Source organism: Gigantopelta aegis, chromosome 6 (genome assembly GCF_016097555.1).
Source record: "Gigantopelta aegis isolate Gae_Host chromosome 6, Gae_host_genome, whole genome shotgun sequence".
In the NCBI taxonomy this organism is placed as follows: domain Eukaryota; kingdom Metazoa; phylum Mollusca; class Gastropoda; order Neomphalida; family Peltospiridae; genus Gigantopelta; species Gigantopelta aegis.
The window spans coordinates 46,354,957-46,371,712 of NC_054704.1; the positions used below are offsets into that span (position 1 = coordinate 46,354,957).

The 16,756-nt window shown below is 34.7% G+C and overlaps 1 protein-coding gene across 1 annotated transcript in view; it reads right to left on the reverse strand.

Annotated features, from left to right (window-relative positions):
• LOC121375518 (poly [ADP-ribose] polymerase tankyrase-like) overlaps window positions 1-15,606 on the reverse strand; it is a 91,044-nt gene extending 75,438 nt beyond the window's left edge. The window contains exons 1-9 of the mRNA XM_041503008.1: window positions 15,550-15,606; window positions 11,902-11,971; window positions 10,213-10,942; window positions 9,506-9,793; window positions 8,603-8,695; window positions 7,322-7,405; window positions 6,558-6,660; window positions 6,121-6,238; window positions 4,654-4,829 (exon numbers count right to left, since the gene is read on the reverse strand). Coding sequence (XP_041358942.1) covers window positions 4,654-4,829; window positions 6,121-6,238; window positions 6,558-6,660; window positions 7,322-7,405; window positions 8,603-8,695; window positions 9,506-9,793; window positions 10,213-10,942; window positions 11,902-11,916 — 1,607 coding nt within the window. The 5' untranslated portion in view covers window positions 11,917-11,971; window positions 15,550-15,606. The remainder of the gene's footprint in view (window positions 1-4,653; window positions 4,830-6,120; window positions 6,239-6,557; window positions 6,661-7,321; window positions 7,406-8,602; window positions 8,696-9,505; window positions 9,794-10,212; window positions 10,943-11,901; window positions 11,972-15,549) is intronic.
• Between the last annotated feature and the right edge of the window lie 1,150 nt (window positions 15,607-16,756).

Consider the following 16,756-nt stretch of genomic DNA (forward strand, 5'->3'; position numbering starts at 1 on the left):
GGTTAGGGCATCATCTTTTATTCATGTGTAAACATAATACACAAGACACACCCATATGAATTACACGTAGGCATTGTGTTGATATATTCGCTAACAACTGGGGAAACCTTTAAATTAAACTTCTACTATTTCTCTCTGATCTGAACTTGTTTCTCCAAATGCTAAATAATTGTCCTGTCTGGTCAGTCCAAAGAAAGCATGCAGATACAGGTGAGTGTTAATTATCCAATGGGAGAGAAAGAGACAAGGGTCAAAGTTTAAAGATAACTTGGGTGTTTGTATTGTAGCTATGGCTACCAAAAGAGCTCACACTGACTGCACTGATGTGGTCACAGGTACAGGGCAATACTAGAAAAAGGTGATAAAATGTTAATTATAGTAATATGTTGTTCAACCTGTAGTTGTTACAGCCTGAAAATAAACATTAATGAAATGCATACTAAATACCATACTTAAAGGTACATACTCCTCTAAGAACCTGAAATTAAACATTAGTTACATAAAACCTATATGCTTAAAATACACGTGTACTACACTATCCTCCTACAAAAATGTTGGGGTTTTTTGTAAATAATTTCACTTTGGTTTGACGTACGAAGAAAAGTAAAAGTGTTTTGGAAATAAACAAAAAATACAATTTTTGTATGCAATTTAGAAAATAATTGGCTCAGAAATAAATAACTTAGAAATTTCATAGTATGAAAAAATTATTTTTGATATTGACAATTGTACATGATGTGATGAGACTCCGTCCTTTGGTGGGACAATTCTGACAATGGTGTGTTTTCCGATAACTTCCTCTTATTATTCACATTATCATGGATGGGGAAACATGGGGCCGTGTCTCTGCTGCTTGCTGTTAAAGAATATTGATTGGGCCTTAGTACATGGGGTTTTGCCTCGGTCTCATATACATGTATATATTCTTGTGTTTTGATATTGATATAGGTGATGTTTCGCCTCTGTTTCACATACATGTATATATTCTAGTGTTTTGATATTGATATATGTGATGGTTTGCTTCTGTCTCACATACATATAAATATTTGATTACATCGATACTGAGATATGTGATGTTTGCCTCTGTCGCACATACATGTATGTATTCTATTGTGGTGATATTGATATATGTGATGCGATGAGGTTTAGTCCATGGGTGGGACAATTGTGATAATTGGTTTGACTTTACATACATGTATAGGAACTACAATTCCTCCCGTCCAAATAAATACACAAATCATACTACTTGTGTCCGAATCCATCCAGTTCGGGTGGGCGAATACTTGCAGCTTACGAACTATATAATGGCGAATATTTGCAAATGCAAATGTACGCATAGTGCATAATTTGCAAGTATTAGTGGCGGTAGTTTAATGCCCACCTTTGATGGGAATTTTGGTTAATTAGTTAATTAATTATTCAATGTTTTGTATCAGTATGATGTCATTTAAAATAAATGGACATTTTTCAATTCAATACGTGTAATGTTTTTATTTAGAGAAAATTCCCACCTAAACGAGCTCACTGGGTTGGTTGGAATGACAGTTGTCCTGCTACAAATAAACACTTTTATTAAAAGTGTATTTGTTGCAGGCAAATGGATTAAATTGATCACCATTCGGTTCTATAATTTCAAACTTTAAATATCCATCGGTTAGTACCATTCCTAAATTTCTATGAAAGCACTGGTCGGCTTGACCAATGAAATTACAGTTACAGCTGTACGCAGTGTGCTATCACACCAAACATCGAAGACGAAAGAAATACTAGTGGAGAAACACCCACCCACCTCCCCTTTTACCTAAACCATGAGAACAAATCATGTTATGTAGTTTTATTGTATTACATATATGTGCATACATGTATAGATATTCTATCAGATCGAATATGCAGGTCTGTGACATGTTTTATGTATGGCGGTAGTTTAATGCCCACCTTTGATGGGAATTTCAGTTAATTAGTGAATTAATTATTAAATGTTTTGTATCAGTATGATGTCGTTTAAAATAAACGGCCATTTTTCAATTCAATATGTGTAATGTTTTTATTTAGAGAAAATTCCCACCTAAACGAGCTCACTGGGTTGGTTGGAATGACAGTTGTCCTGCTACAAATACTATTTCTGTATGCAATTTAGAAAATAATTGGCTCAGAAATAAATAACTTAGAAATTTCATAGTATGAAAACAAACGTGTTTCCTACAAACCCCTAAAACCATTAATTTTACTTACCTTCCCACAGGGAACACATTTTTTTATACTATGGAATTTACTACAAGTTATTTATTTCTGAGCCGAATGTTTTCAAAACTGCAAACAAAAATAGTTCGGTTTTTTAAATTTTATTTCAAACCAAACTGAAATTCTTCACAAAAAACATCTTTGTTGGAGGTATTGCCGTATTAACCAATGGCAGGGCTCAAACTGATAAGACATTATTTGTTGTGTTGCACAAATATTAGTCCAGTCGTCATCACTACACTATTCATCATCGAAAGAAGATTTACATGATAATTGAGCCTGGCAGTCACTGTCGATCGTACTTTCACTTGCGCTGGATTAAGTCATCTTGTGGTAGGTTTCTGTGAAGCGAGTTATGATGTGATCATGGCTATTTACAGGCAAATGTTTTTACCGAGAATTTTACTTTGTCATTTCTGGCAATGTTCTAAGGGAGTGATTTTTAAAATACTTTTATGGGGTATTGTCGTAATTATTGATTTACATATCAGTGTAAAATATTATGCAATGAATTAAGAAGGCACTTAACTGTGGAATTTGAAATTTTAGAGTATGGTCTGGAAAAGCACTTTAAACATATGTCAGGTGCCGGAACATTTTTCTCGAATTTATAACATTAAAATTGGTAATCATGATTTTTGTTTTAAGGATTGTCTGTTATTTCTTTTACGTTCATCAGGGTATGACAAAAAAACAAAACATCCGCAAACTGTGTGAACTGGCGAAGCTCACATAAATTTGCGGTTGATTTTTGTTTGTTCATACCCTGATGAATGTAAAAGAAATAACAGACAATACGTATAGTTAAATTTGAAGCATATTTACAAGTACTAACATTAAAAGTTCATATTTTATTTTGAATTATTTTTTTGCTTAAAACAATAACGCTCAGTAAGACAAATTACCAGTATAAAATAACATCATCAGGTATGACATTCCCCGACGATGTAATTTTTACGTTCAACGAGAAATTAACAAACTCCCGTTGCTATATCTGGACCAATGCGATGATGTTATATTGTAATGAATGTAACAGAAATTTTATTATTCTTGTTTGAAATGAAGTTTCCTTAGCTGTCTGTCCAGAAATACATCTTTCACTTAATATTTTAAGAACAAAATTAAGTGTATGAACTATATTTAGATATAACAGCATGTGAACTGAAGTTTTCTGATTGACACATTGGTAAGAGTGATAAGCAAACCATTTTATTTATGGGAAGGAAGGAAATGTTTTATTTAACGACGCACTCAACACATTTTATTTATGGTTATATGGCGTCAGACATATAGGTAAGGACCACACAGCTATTAAGAGGAAACCCGCTGTCGCCACTGCATGGACTACTCTTTTCGATTAACAGCAAGGGATCTTTTATATGCACCATCCCACAGACAGGATAACAGATACCACGGCCTTTGATATACCAGTCGTGGTGCACTGGCTAGAGCGAGAAATAGCCCAATGAGCCCACCGACGGGGATCAATCCCAGACCGACCGCGTGCCCTCATGGGAGTGATACAGGAAGATAGGTCCCACCCATCAGAGATGACATTAAAGCATTTCAACTTTTATGTTAAACCAAATTAAATTATCTGCATGAAATAACCTTCCACTTATCCAGAGGAACTCTGGGCTTCAAAAACTTCCATTTTAGAATTCTCATCCCACCCACCCCTGGCAATTCTAAATCCACCCTTTAACATATTAATTCTCATAAACCTCTTAGGGGTCATTCACAATTGTCAACATTAACATAAGCGTACAAACCGTACACTGGGGGGGAGGGGGTTAACAGCTGCTGTACGCTTTTTAGAAATACAAATAAATGTCGATTTATAACTTTCCGAGAAATCTATTTTCCCCCTAATTGTCGTTATTATAAACAGCACCTATTCAGCACCCATTTTAAACACTGATACCTCACAGATAACTACGCCTCACAGCGGGTCTCTCAAAAAAAAGGCGGTAAACTACATAACAAAAAAGAAGAAGAATGGCGGACAATGTTTACGATCGCCCCGGGGACAGACAGGACAGAGAAGGCAACCGAAACTCATGAAAAGATCCACAAGTGCCCGATTTGTAATGAGAAGTATCCCACAAGATACCAGCTCCTGAAACATCAAAACCAGGACAATCACAAGCAAAAGAAAGGAAGACCCAAGAAAATCACTTGAACATGGCTTCTAGATTATGATAGGCCCACTCCAGTGGCTAGTGACATTCTAATATAACTGCCAATAAAAGATGGACCAAAAAAATCTACATTTTATTTTGTACACTTATGGGGGGGAGGGGGGGGGGGGTGTCATGAAAAAGTGTACTCTTTGTACACTTATGATAATGTTGATAATTGTGAATGGCCCCTTAATTCTCATATGGTTTTAGACAGCTTGGTGGTACATACATTCCTGTATCCATCTTGTTAATTAGAATCTTATCAGGAAAGTTGTTTTTCAGGCGATCCTTGTACACATCGAAGAAATAGTCTTTCATCAACAAATCTACAGCTTCTCTGTTGTCCTGGATGATGGCTTCCATTAAGGCATTTCTCGTCACCATAACACTGCGGTTATGATAAAGCTGAAAAGATAAGCACAATTCCAGTAAATTACAGAATATAAAAAAATATATATATACAGTGAAACCTCTCAAAACCAGACCCTCTGTGAACCAGAATACCTTCAAACCTGGATATTTTTCACGGTCCTTTTTAAAAATCAGTAGAGAACTTAACCTCTCTAAACCAGATACTTCTTAAAACTGAACATTTTAATCAGTACTGAGGGTGTCTGGTTTAGAGGGGTTTCACTGTATAAACTGTATTCGAATGTAGCAGACTTTAAACTAGAGAACATGGCATCAAATGAAAGAAATATGGGTATGGTTTCAAGTCTTTAAATTATTTCCCATTAATATCAGTGCTCCACAACTGGAATAGCAAAGGACATCACATGTTCTCATGTTTGTGGGATGGAAGGAAGGAATATTTTATTTAACGATGCACTCGACACCTTTTTAGTTACAGGCATAGGACATCAGACATATGGTTAAGGACCACACAGATGATGAGATAGGAAACCCACTGTCACTATGCAATGGGCTACTCTTTCTGATTAGTAACAATGGATCTTTTATATGCAGCATACCACAGGCAGGATAGTACATATCACGTCCTTTCTTACACTAGTTGTGGAGCACTGGCTGTAGTGAGAAATAACCCAATGGGCCCCCTGTTAACTGCAGTGAGATGCTTATGTGGCAGGAGCTGATTTTTTGTGCATATAAAAGATCTAAGTATCTATCCTAGCGCTACGTGGATCATAAAACCGCCGTGGGCTATGGAATGCATTGTAGTGAGGTCACAGCTTACGACAGTTTTACGATATTGTAGCACTCAGACAGCTTCATAAAATCGGTAGCCTAGTTAATTAGTTCTGTCATCTTTCTTTGTTAGGTATAACGGGGCAGGATGTAGCACAGTGGTACGGTGCTCACTCAATGTGCGGTCGGTGTGGGACCGATTCCCATCAGTGGGCCCATTGGGCTATTTCTCGTTCCAGCCAGTGCACCACGACTGGTATATCAAAGGCCTTGGTATTTACTACCCTGTCTATGGGGTGGTGCATATAAAAGATGCCTTGCTGCTAATCAAAAAGAGTAGCCCATGAAGTGGCAACAGCGGATTTCTTCTTCCAATATCTATGTGGTCCTTAACCATGTCCGACGCCATATAACAGTAAATAAAATGTGTTGAGTGCATCATTAAATAAAATATTTCTTTCTTTGTTAGGTATAACTCTTCAAACGTATATGTTTTCACTACCAGTGAAAATCATCAACTATATAATTATACATCTGTGGAACTGCCAACCTTATAAATGTTCACATTATCTTTGAGGAGTTTCTTCAGCAATTTGGTATTTTTCATTATAACTGCACGAAATGCCAGCTTTGAATGAGCATACTTGGACACAAAGGGCACAGGAGTGCTGAAAAATAGAAAGAAACTGTGATTTTGGTAAGCTGCACTTTCAAATCTGGATCAATTAGGTTTAGGGTGTGGTGATTACTATGTAGTTGCTAACCAAGTTTCAAAGAAAATGTCTTTATTAGATTTAGGATGAAGTGATTACTGGATTTTTTTACTAAGCAAGTTACAAAAAAAATGTCTTTTTCTGATACTTTGATATTAGGATTAGGATGAAGTTATAATTGGATTTGTTACTAACTTAGTTTCAAAGAAAATGTCTTTCTCCTGTACTTTGATATTAGGATTAGGATGAAGTTATTATTGGATTTTTTACTAACTTAGTTTCAAAGAAAATGTCTTTCTCCTGTACTTTGATATTAGGTTTAGGATGTAGCATCAGCTCCAGTTCCTTTTTAGTGGGCTTCTTCCTCTTGGGTTCCCCTGAAACAGTCGTTAAATTTTATTTTAGCAATGAGAAAGGAACAGTACATATCAATGCCTTTGATGTACTAGTCAAGGGGTGCTGGTTGGAACAAAAAATGTCCCGAATTCATTGAAGGTCCCATGACCCATCACAGCTCAAGAGTACTCTACCAATGAGTTATATCCCACCCATTTCAGCAATTTAACAATAAAAAATAAAAGATATTACACAACGTGTATTAAAAAAAAAAAAAAAAAATAGAGATTATTACCAGAGTGTTTTTCGGTATCGTCAATATCATATATTAGGAATAAAAATTGTATTATGCGAGCCTCTGACATGAAATTCAAGCACTTTTCAAGGACTTTTGCAATTTTCAAGGACTTTTGCGCTTTTCAAGGACTTTTCAAGCACTTTTTCTCAAAAAAGTAAAAATAAGCACTTTTCATTTCAAACTCCTAAATTCAAGCACTTTTCAAGACCGTGCGAACCATGTGGTTGGAACAAAAAATGTCCCGAATTCATTGAAGGTCCCATGACCCATCACAGCTCAAGAGTACTCTACCAATGAGCTATATCCCACCCATTTCAGCACTTTAGCAATAAAAAAATAAAAGATATTACACAACCTGTATTAAAAAAAAAAGTAATAAAGGTTATTATTTTTTAAATGGTTACCTTTTCCTCCAGTTTCCTTCTTTTGCTTTTTCTCTTTGGGTTCCTTTTTCTTTCGCTCTTTCTTATTTTTCTGTTCTTTTTTACCTGTGATACAAAAACCGTTCAGTCTATGATAAAAGAAATATGCATTGGTAAGACAAAATAGGACCTGCTGGAAATAAAAGTGCATGAGGTGAAAGAAGGGTTTGAAATGGTGCGTTAAAAATTAAGGCCAGGGTTCATACAGAAAGTGTGAAATCAAATTCAAGAACATTTGCGGGGGGAAATAGACTTTTTCAAAAATATTTTAGGAGTGTATGTACAATAAAAAAATTCAAACATGTCACGTGCATACTGCAACCTTGTCATCTGCGTGATCTTTCACTATCCAATCTTTATATTTGGGATCAACAAGCCACTCATCCCGAAACTTGCAACTTCCATGTTGGCGAGGCCTGATCGAAAACATTCCAAGAAACTTCCAACATTAAAAATCCAAATGGCGTCGCGTAGAAAATAAAAAGCAAACACGGCCCTAATTGGTCATTTGCTCTTGAACGAACCAATAAAAAATGTTGTAGCATTAGCCTATATCAGGTGGCGCCATCTACTGAATCAAACTACCACTAATTCATCAATTCCCGGATCTCCGCTATATTGTTTGACATAATTCGCCTATTTTTTTATACAAACATTAGTAACGATTGTTTGACAAAATGCCAATAAATATTATCCTGTGATACAAATTGTTAGTTACATGCATGAAAATTCTTGAAAATCAGATTCAAGAACATTCAAGAACATCCAGTCAAATTCAAGAACATTCAAGGGTACTCGAACGAAAAAATCAAATTCAAGAACATTCGAGACTTTCGGCACCCTGTGCGAACCATGATTAAGGCATCAGCGATGTATTTTCATATCCTTAAGGAATTAAAATATAAGAGAATCACGAGCTAAATAGCAGATGAGATAATCGTACACATATCTCTGTCTCTTAAAAAATTACTGCATATAAAAGATCCCTTGCTGCTAATCGAAAAAGAGTAACCCATGAAGTGGCGACAGCGGGTTTCCTTTCTCAATATCTGTGTGGTCCTTAACCATATGTCTGATGTCATATAACCCTAAATAAAAATGTGTCGAATGCATTGTTAAATAAAACATTTCTTTCTTGAAAAATTACCTACAATTTTTTGGGTGGTTTTAAATGGTGGACTTCTATTTCACCTAAAAATGGACTGCTTTATGCCGGCCGCTATTTTGACCACTGCGTAATAATATAATAATATAAAGTACTACCTCTTGTAGTGTCTCTTTTCTTTTTCTTCTCAGATGCTGAATCAAGCTTCCTCTTCTTTGCTGGAGGTGGTTCAATTTGAATCACTTCTTCCACTGCAAAACAAAAAACAACAAAATATTTTTCATTGAGTTAATAAATATAAGTAATCATTCTAAAATATTTTACAAGTGGATATACTTCATCAAGTTCAGTAAATGTGACTTCTAATCTGCACATAAATGCATATAAAAGATCATTAACTGCTATTTTGTATTAAATACCTAAAGACAGGTTTCTTCTTTCACTCTCTAGACCAAATGTTGTAATAATCAGATGTTAGACAACTCATAACCAAACTTTGCAAAGAGTTGAGGTGTAAAAAACCCAGATATTTATTACATATTAATTACATAATTCTGAGGGATCGAACATAATGAAGGCACTGATGGCAATTTGCAATCATTGAGATATAAATTGTTGTGAGTCGGAAGCATCACCGATGGCACTTCAAAGTCAGAAAACTTGATACATTTGGTCTACATTTAACATTTTTACATTTAAAATATGTCTACATGCAACAAAATAACCTTTCATCCACATTTATTTGCTGAAAAGGCACATTTAAAAAACTGCTATAGACAGACTGAAAATTTGCTGTCATATCACCCACGGAAACTGAAAAATAAAAATGCTGTGGGTGACACATTCTTACGTTCGAGCCCTGAATTCCTGTACCTTGCTGAACACAGCTGTTTACCGTGGACTGATTGACATCAGGACTGAAGTATCATAAACACACTTATTTTAGACATTATAGTACTCTTCTTTCTGGAGTCTCTTCGTTTAAGTTCCCTAAAGAAATCCTACATTCACCACTGCATCTCTCTTAAAATGAATATTTGTTGATGTCAGCTATACTTTACCATCACTATCCAACTCATCCATAGTGGCCTCCCCTTTGGCAATGCGATTTGCAAGTGTGGCCAGTCTGTCTGTCTCAAGTTTGTCAGCAGGTAGCAAGTGATATCTAGATCCAGTTCGCTCAACTCGAACATTCAACAGAATGCAGCCTGGATCAATCTCATCAGCATAGTCAAGCTTGTAGGTGTTTTCATCTCCACCTTGTCCAGTCCTAACAGACAGCCATCGAATCTGGACGCTTTTTGACGTATTGTAGGCCTTTTGAGCAAGACGGCATAAAAACCAACCTCCTGTAAAAACAAAATAAGAAGGAACTAGAGAAAACATGCTCATTGTGGGATAGAATGTAAGTTTCCACAATATAACATGTTACAGTATTCTAAATATATTACAGATACAGACAATGCTGCAAAATAAAGAACATAGGCGTGTGTGTAGGGGGAGGGGTTTCGGCAGCAAATTTACTTTTTTATCAATATATTTTCTCGGGAAGCATGACATGACCTCAATCACTGTAGGGTACTATCAATTTTTGTTTCACTACTGAAACTAGTCAAAGTTTTCAACAACAAAATTAACAATGGTTATTCTTTCAGGCAAATTACTTTATAATTATGCTATGACATGCCTATTAAAAAGCCTCGCTTCCTTTGTGCTGTTTAATATTTACAACACAGCATAAAAAATGCTAAAATCATATAGTACATACCCTCATCATTTCTCACTGTAACATATGTCTCACGAAGATACCAAAGCACTTTTTCTTTCCTTCCCGCAGTGGTTTTAACTGAACAAGATGGTTTTCTGCCTGATGCTGCTATCTTTGAGGTATGTGATGAGGACTTGGCAGCAGACGACAACCTTTTAGATACGGTTTTGACAATCTGTTCTGCACTATGTGTGTGTGATGACGTTTGGCTGGCAGATGACAACTGTTTAGACAAGGTTTTGGTGACATGTTTTGATGGTGCTTTTACACTGCTTGTCTGTGACGATATTTTACCAGCAGTGGATATTTTCTTAGACATCTGACAAGATCCTGAGGATTGAGCTCTTACAATATTCACTGCATGTGGTGACATCCGACTAGCAGATGACAATCTCTTGGACAAAGTTTTAGAAACCATCCGACTTCTAGTGGACATTTTCACTGATTTTTCCCAAGATCCTGATGCCGTTTTAATCATTCTGATCCTTTTTGAGGGCGGTCTCTCCATCTTTGAAGTTTCCAAATGCTTTGATGACTTTCGAAACAAAGTTCCTGAGTCATCAGTCAAAGTCTGTGTTGTCTGGCGTCTTAGTGACAGTTCTTTGGGTGATCGAGGAACACAATCTTCTGCTTTATTACTGCGTTCCTTTCGGAGCATAGTGGACTGTTTGTCTTTATCTGGAGTTGAAGATGACCTTGTGAGTGATAAGGTCCTCGACAGTTTTTTCATCTAAATCACAAAACGTTTTCATTAAGGAGTTACAAATTAATAAGAAATGTTTAAAAAACTGAAATGGTCTACATCAGATTATTATAATTAAGCTTAACATAGTTTAATAAATCATCATTTGATCATTTACTTTTTAAAATGTTAACTCATGATGATATTCAAAGAAGGTTTTCATATTTGGAATGAGTGTTTAGCAGGTGAGTCTTTCACACAAAGGTCATTTTGAAATTTGTTTTTTAATTTGATTATAACTTTTGATTTCATAAATGGATTATACTAATATTTTATATAAATGTTCACCAAGTAATATTCTTTAAATTGTAAATACTATGCTCATACATGTCGTACCAGAGTATAAGGTAGAAACTTGATAACGTAACAGAAAGGAATTTTATTGTTTGAAAAATATTTAAACTCCTAATTGGGATTATGGAATATATTACACAATGTTGTCTTAAAAGTTATGTTTATACCACTCAGTACATAACATGCAAGCCATCATGACTTTGCCATTCTACTATAAAACTCAACCCACAAATATTAATAATAATAATAATAATAATAATAATAATCATCATCTTTATTTAAAGAAGGTTAAACAAATCGAAGTGCACTAATCTCCCTTTTGTCCTTCTGTCTATTAAGCATTAAAAATTATTACTCTACGTATAATGAAACAATGTAATAACAAAACTCAACATAACTATCCTTCATTAAATGCATCAAAACTATACATAATTAATACAAACAAATTTTACATACAAAGAAATGTTATCACAACTTGATATAATCATAAATAAATAGTATTTAAATGTACAGATTCCTGAGTAAAGATAATTAAATATAATATGGTGTTATATTCAGTCTTGCTGACAGATTGCGAGATAAATAAATATGTAGCAAAACATATTTAAAATGCTGAGCTAATCTAAATTTTGCAAATCAAACAATGTACTTACCAATGACGGCAGCATTGTGCCAGTACTTAGAAGCCCAGGTGCTTATCTTGAAGAGTGCCAGGACATGTATCTTCAAAACATAAATCACTTAGTTTTGAATGTAAACTTTTATGCAGTTAAACACGGTGACATCAAAGTAATCATAAAATGTGTATGAGATAGGGATCTAATCCCATCCCCTTCTCAAAATTTGGGGAAAATGGGTACTCTTTTTAAAAAAAAGCAATGCAAATTCCTTATAACACCCAACATAGTAAATAGCCTGAATACTTTGACCGTAAGAGAGAAAGACAGACATTTGAACAGTCATAATGCTCTCTTCCACCCAGAGATAACTGTAATTTATACTCAAGGTAGTCAGTGATTCCCACTCTAACAGTGTTCCTGATAAGTGAAAATCTGCTTGGACAAACAAAATGTACCTTGGTGGTTGTCCAGTGGACAAGTAAAAATGTTCAATGAAGTTTCATTTTGAGCAATGAAAAATATTGTCCTTGTACTGGAATAAAACAAACTATTTATTTGGACAAGTAAAAATACTGTCAGAGAAGTTGATTTCTAGATGTATTTGTCCAGTGGACTAGTTAAAAATACTGCTATTTCTATCACTCTCTAATACAACAATAATCTTATGTTTAACATTAAATATCTTTACATCAATAATTTTCGGTTCACTGATAACAAATTTGTTTACATATTAATCACTAATACACACACTACAGAAAGAAACTCGACAGGCACTCCCGTTGAACATTGCTTTGGTTAAATCTGGGAGTGCTGTCAGGTTTCTTCCTGTAGTGTGTGTATTAGTGATTAATATGTTTAAAAAAACCTGTTTTCAGCAAACTTGGAAATAAGCAATGTAAAAGTATTGAATGCTAAAAATAAGATTGTTGTTGTATTAGAGCAGAAATCTTTGACTACCGTGTGGTAGGCATATATTTAACATTTTCATTATACAATTATCTCTGGCTGGAAGAAAGAATTATAACTGTTAAAATGTCTGTCATGCTCGCGTACTCTCATACAGTCAGAGTACTTGGTCAACATAGTAAAGTGTCAGCTCATAGGCCTATGATAACAACCAGTCTTTGGAAAAGAACATGTTTGAATTAATCAAATAAGAACTCAATATATCTTGGAGTGGGGGAGGGGGGGGGAGATAAATAAAATAATAATTATAATAACAACACCAACAACAACAACAATAATAGTAATAACAACAATAAAATATATATAAATATAAAATATATATATATATATATATATATATATATATATATATATATATATATTTATAAATATTTTTAATCTAAAAGTACATGGCAATAATGTAACAACTAAATGTCTCATAGGTTGTGACATTAGGCTGGTTACTGTATGCTGGTTGAACTAGCTAATTAACAACTTCAAAAGATTATAGTTCTATAAGGAGCTGACAAAGCAGGGTGGGTTTTTTTTCATAATTCTGGACAAAATGTTAATTTTGAATGTTTTAAAATTAATTTTAAATTTTAAAAGATGAAAGAAAAACCCCCACCTTTTGTCAAATATATCATATCAAAATATAACCGTTGGATAGGTTATATTTATTGTGTATGAAGCAAAAACAAGAGTGACAGTCGATCGTCTACCTAAATGCACCTGAATGTGTTTGAAGAAAATCTTGTAATTAAAAAATTGTACCATTTACGAAATATGGATTTTAAGTGAAATTACAGTGAGATATGCTATATATATTGTGTACGAAGCCAAAACAAGGGTGCGAAAAGTGACTCGTCGATCTTATAGTGCTCAACATGTCATTTGGATGACCCCGCCCCCTTCTACCAAACAGGAAACAAACAGGAAATCGATTTCGAGCTCGAAAATTTCGAGGAAATGAACAAAATTCGCCATACACTGCATAAATTACTGGATTGTACAATACATTTGGCAAACAATATACATTCTTGGGCCGTGACATTGCTTACCCTTAACAGATGTGAAATGTCGTGTATATAAAACTGCAATGGTTCCTATATTTATATATTAGTTGTCACTGGCATATAACTCCCTCTGATAGGTTAGTTAAAATGATGTCCTGTTTTATGATTGGCTACTCAATATACCCAGGTCCATACCCGACAAAACACAAATAACAAGCCTGTTCATGTCCCAGGATCGTCTTGTGCAATATGATGTGGTCGACCTCGTTAAACTCAGATTTTATTTATAACAACTCGATCGATGATATTTTAAAACACGGTCCATTGTGATATAAACAACAGTTTGATCAAAATCCCCATGGTAACAGGTCGTTTCGCCCATATTACTAGTTCACCCGAGTCGTTTTGAACAGGGTCGATTCGTACCTCTAACCGAGTCGTTTCGCCCTATGTTTCGACTCGCACTAATTTTTATTTTGTTAATAAAGTACATTTATTCATTGATTTGTCCTATATCCATTGATTTTTAGATGTCACACATTGCATGTTTATATTTACAAATAAAAATAATATAATTTTGTTTATTTCCAATATCATTTATTTAAGCCATATTCCATCCCATAGGCGTACGGGTTCCTATTTTGGTAGGGGTGGGGTGGGAAATCTGGGGAAAAAATAATTTAATCATATTAGCATTACTACAAAACAATTATATAGGGTTGCAAACGAATTACTACGCATTTGTACATAGATTACAACTACTTTTGAGGGTTGAATGATGGAAATACGTGGTAAAAAGGTCTTTGGTTTGTACATTTTGGCCGAATATCTGTATCATTTTTTTTCCGAATTTGAAGTTTTGCTCCAGCCCCTGCCTCCTGTCTCGTATGCTTCAAACGAATTTTTGTTCAATGTATATTCTGGGAGAGCATAACTCGGGCCCCTAAAAACTTCCCTCACCACAGTGAAGACCCCCTCCCGCACACTTCCTTGCACCCGCGTTATTCCCCTCCAAACGGTTTGTAACACTAACACCACCCCCAAACTAAAATTACACGTTTGGTGTAACTCTCAGCAACATATCTTCCCTTTCCCTGTTACCATGACGTATAATTTAACCTACATTAATGGATTTTCTGTTTATATATTTGGCTTATTTTTTTCTTTGGAAATAGACACAGGGCCTATTGTTTTCAAACATGTCGTACTTGATAAAATGTTCCATCCCCACTCATCTTCCATAACATATTGCTCCCGGCCCTAGATACATACGGCTATGGTTACAGAAAAGGGGGTCACACGAGATGCACGCGTTATGTAGCCGCGATGTAAAACGTTACTGCTGCCCATCATGTAACAATAGCACAGCTCTGTTGGAACATGGATACAGCAAGAACTAGTTTATTAACTAAAACCCCTATCAAAGGATACATGGCAAGTTACTGTAGCACTTACAATCATACATTGTTTTATTTTGTTTTCTACATCTATTTAGTCGTTCATTATTTTTATCATTAGCGTTACTATATATTGCTGGGTCACTAGACTGTGTATACACCATATATACATAAGCACAGAAATAAAGCATTCTGTACTGTATTGTATTGTTGCGAACATGCTTCATGCTATCAAGCCAGTCTTGGGAGAGTGGCAGTCCTCCTATATGCATTGCAGGAAGGATGAAATAGTCTTGTGTCGTGCTAGCATCGGTCATACTTACTTGACCTATTCATTTATCTTGAAGAAAGATCCTCCACCTCAGTGTGTACACTGTCAGTATCTTTTGAATAAGCATCTGAAAGAAACTTGAAAAGATATTTTTGGATAACGAATTGTGATGGATCATTTCGGTTCCATCCGTAACTTATATTACAGTTTCTACGTGATAGTGACTTTTATTCTAAATTTTACTTTTTATCTATCTGTGATATTTGTATTTTTACACAGTTCTTTACAATGCATTTTTATTTAACTGTTGAATTTTTATATTGATGTTGACCATCACTAAGTTTTGCCTTTACCATAGTTTGACATCCAATAACCGATGTATTTTTCGTGCTAGGGTGTCGTTAAACATTCATTCATTTATTCATTCATTCGTATTGTATTATTATTAAAAAAAAATAATGTTTCTTGTATTTTTTTAATGTATTATTTTAATAACATGTTTTTAATTGTTTATAATATAATATATAATATAATATTGAGGATTCGTCACGAGTATTTTTTCATTTGGAAAATATCAACCGAGTCTATGTTAATCGGTATTTGTTGAGGCTCTGCATATTAAAAAACACGAGTAGCGAATTCTATTTATCCTATAACACTTCTAAAATAACATTTTAATTTTTAAAATGTGTAAATCACAGTACTAAAGTCGCCACCATCGATAATATGACGTCATCACGATTAACACATAATATTAGTTTAGCTCTGTGAAGTTGGTTACTTATTCCTCGTTCCTCGTTCCTTATTCAGTATCGAATAAGTAACTAGAAAGTCAGTTTCACATTCGCTTTGCGCGTACTACATGTTTAAATTTATCGACTGGTAAAGTCTGTGTGAGGCCATGTTATATTGTCTCAACAAGTACAAATTCGGTATTATCGTAATTATCAGAAATATTTTACAAATAAATGAGTTGCAGCAACAACAACGACTATTAGTATTACTGCTGCTACTACTATTACTACTACTACTACTACTACTACTACTACTACTATATACGAGTATGTTTTTTTTTGCCAATTTTCATTATGGCTACAGGCCATAGACGAACGACGTCGTAACGATGGGTTAGACGGCATGGACTACCACCCCGTTGTATTAGATATGTACTTAGAATATGTCTGAACATTTTCACACCTAGTCTTGCCCGGTCCATGTGGTATAACTGCATGTAAATGCATTGCATATATACGAGTATG